Below are 3,033 nucleotides of genomic sequence, written 5' to 3' on the forward strand. Positions count from 1 at the left end.
ATTATTTGTAATAAAGAGTAGTATGAATCAACCTTCCATCTAAATTTTTTCAACCATATATATGTATAAACGTAAATAATCTATTATTATTTGGTATTCAAATATTGTTTTGTACCCTATATCATTACTCTTTGAATATGTCTAAATTTTGTGACAATTATTTATTAAAACATTTAACTAAAAATTTATAATACTTTTCTTTGTTTGATATAAAAAATATAATTGATAAATAAAATATTTTATGATTTTTTTTAATTGAATTTTCTTACTATATAGATTTTCTTTTTGATTTTTTTTATTATCATAATATTTATACCAACAATTAGGCAATAGTCTTCATCATTTGCAATTCTGCATGGCCCACACTAACAACGCGTTTTATTAGTATCCACTTACTCATATTGGTTTAGGTTTGACGAGATTGACAACTTTGACTATAGAACAAGTTCAAATTTCAAATAATTTAATGAGAAACGATATAGCGGAAAAATTAATGACAAAAACGGTAAGAAAATGACAGTTCTGTATTGAGAATTTGAATCTCTCCTATAATTTTTCAATTCAATCAAGAGATAACACATTATTTTCCTAGATTTCTTGTTATAATTTCCCACTTTCAATCATTTCCCTGTTAAATCCTATATATAAAAAGGAAACCATATATATATATATATAGAGGCTCTCATTCAAAAACAAGCAAAACAATGATGGTGAAAATTCAAAGTTCAATATGTTTTTCCATCTTCATCTTCATCATCCTTCTCCTCTCTGATCAGTCCATTTGGGCTGTCTCCGGCGCCATCCGGTGCCACCCGCAGGACATGAAAGTTCTTCTAAAGATCAAGAATGACCTCGGCAATCCTTATGTTTTAACTTGTTGGAATCCCCAAATCGTAAAGGATTGCTGTGACTGGTGTAGTATATACTGTGATTTGGAAACCAACCGTATCACCGGACTCTTCATTTCCAATAGCAACCTCTCCGCTCAGATCCCTCTCTCCGTCGTTGACCTTCCCTACCTCGACAACCTTAGATTCCACAAACTACCAAATCTTATCGGCAACATTCCCCACATCATCACTAACCTCACCCACCTCAAATATCTCGACATCAGCTGGACCAATATCTCCGGTCCAATCCCAGATTTCCTTAGCCAGCTTAACAATCTCAACGACCTCGATTTATCTTTTAATAATCTAACCGGTACGATCCCTTCTTCCCTATCGGAACTCTCAAACCTAACCTATCTCAACCTCCACGGGAACAAGCTCACCGGCTCCATCCCAGATTCATTTGGAAATTTCAAAGGAAATCCCTCCCCCTACCTAATTCTTTCCCACAATCAACTCACCGGAAACGTCCCTAAATCTCTAGCAGACTTGAAATTCCCCGTTCTTGATCTCTCTCGAAATAACCTCCAAGGTGATATTTCCTTCTTCTTCGCACCCGACAAGGATCTTCAAAGTCATGATTTCTCCAGGAACATGTTTGAATTCGATCTCTCCAAGGTTGTTTTCCCCAATACCCTTACTTCGCTAGACCTTAACCACAACAAAATCTATGGGAGCCTCCCGCAAGGACTCACTTCCTTGAACCTAGAATATCTGAATGTGAGCTACAATCGCCTCTGCGGTGAGATTCCGGTAGGAGGTAATTTGCAGACCTTTGAAACCACCTCATATTTCCATAATCGATGCTTGTGCGGGGCTCCATTGCCGCCATGCAAACTGTAATTAGATCGATTCGATTTCGGATGGAATTAATTACATATCATCAAATCTTAATGTTGTTGTTGTTCACTAAATAATCAAATTATAAATGGGAAGAATGTCAATTTTATTTATAAAGTTGGAACGAGATGTCAAATTTATTTATAAAGTTGTAAAATTCTATTTATGTATATAAATTTGTCAAAATGTGTCAAAATTATTTAACATAACGGAATGTCTCAAACGGCGTTAAGTTTTTATCCACGTGGATATTTATTTTTTATATTTTTTTAACCTATTTTTTACATTTCAAACAAACCTTCTTTTTCTATTTAATATATAAAATTAAATAAATAAAATTTTCCTTCTTCTATCCATCATCATCTTCATCCCCTCTTCACCATCAGGCAGCCCACGGAATGTCTCAAACGGCTTTAAGTTTTTATCTACGTGGATATTTATTTTTTATATTTTTTTAACCTATTTTTTACATTTCAAACAAACCTTCTTTTTCTATTTAATATATAAAATTAAATAAATAAAATTTTCCTTCTTCTATCCACCATCATCTTCATCCCCTCTCTTCACCAGCAGGCAGCCCACCATCATCTTCATCCCCTCTCTTTCACAGCGCCGCAACCAATCTATTCACATTCAAGAACTCAGCAAATCCAATCTCAATCTCTAGAGAATATTTTTGCTATTCATTTTTTAACTAGATCATTCATAGACTTTGATATTACTGTTAGGCAGACTTGTTTCGTGATCTGATCATCGAATGGACCAGTTTCGATCAAACAATATAATATCTGTAATAAACCTCGTTTATCTGCGATTGAACTCTGCGATTGAGGATCTAACTAAATGAGTTTTAAAACCCTAGCTGAAGCGATCTTGGAACTAGTTTTTCCTTCACGAAGAACAATCATAAACAATGACAAACAAGTGACATATCACATTTAACTTATCAAAATCTCAATTTTATTTTTCAAAATTCTTACAATCACAGTTGATCGCTAAAAACTTATTGTTCTAATCCCCTAGTTGCAGGCAAATTATTCAAATGAAATCCAGAATTTTACAACTTTATAAATAAATTTGACACCTCCCTCTAACTTTATAAATAAAATTGACGTCAATTATAAATTGTAATGGAAACACGATTTGTTCTTTGTTGGTTATGTTGAATAATCCATTCCATTCAATGTTGTGAAAACTAGCTATCCAGCTAGCAGCGGTCCCACTATTTGATGCATGCATTTTTTCCTTGTATTATTTAAAAAATAATTCAAAATATAAAATAATCAACCATAAAATTATAATA

The 3,033-nt window shown here is 33.2% G+C and overlaps 1 protein-coding gene across 1 annotated transcript; it reads left to right on the forward strand.

Moving 5' to 3' along the window:
• Window positions 1-691: 691 nt before the first annotated feature.
• Window positions 692-1,794, forward strand: LOC124920738 (polygalacturonase inhibitor-like). Its single transcript, XM_047461291.1, has one exon. The coding sequence runs from the start codon at window positions 705-707 to the stop codon at window positions 1,731-1,733; it is 1,029 nt and encodes a 342-aa protein (XP_047317247.1). The 5' UTR covers window positions 692-704; the 3' UTR covers window positions 1,734-1,794.
• The last annotated feature ends 1,239 nt before the right edge of the window (window positions 1,795-3,033 follow it).

Source organism: Impatiens glandulifera, chromosome 1, assembly GCF_907164915.1.
Source record: "Impatiens glandulifera chromosome 1, dImpGla2.1, whole genome shotgun sequence".
In the NCBI taxonomy this organism is placed as follows: domain Eukaryota; kingdom Viridiplantae; phylum Streptophyta; class Magnoliopsida; order Ericales; family Balsaminaceae; genus Impatiens; species Impatiens glandulifera.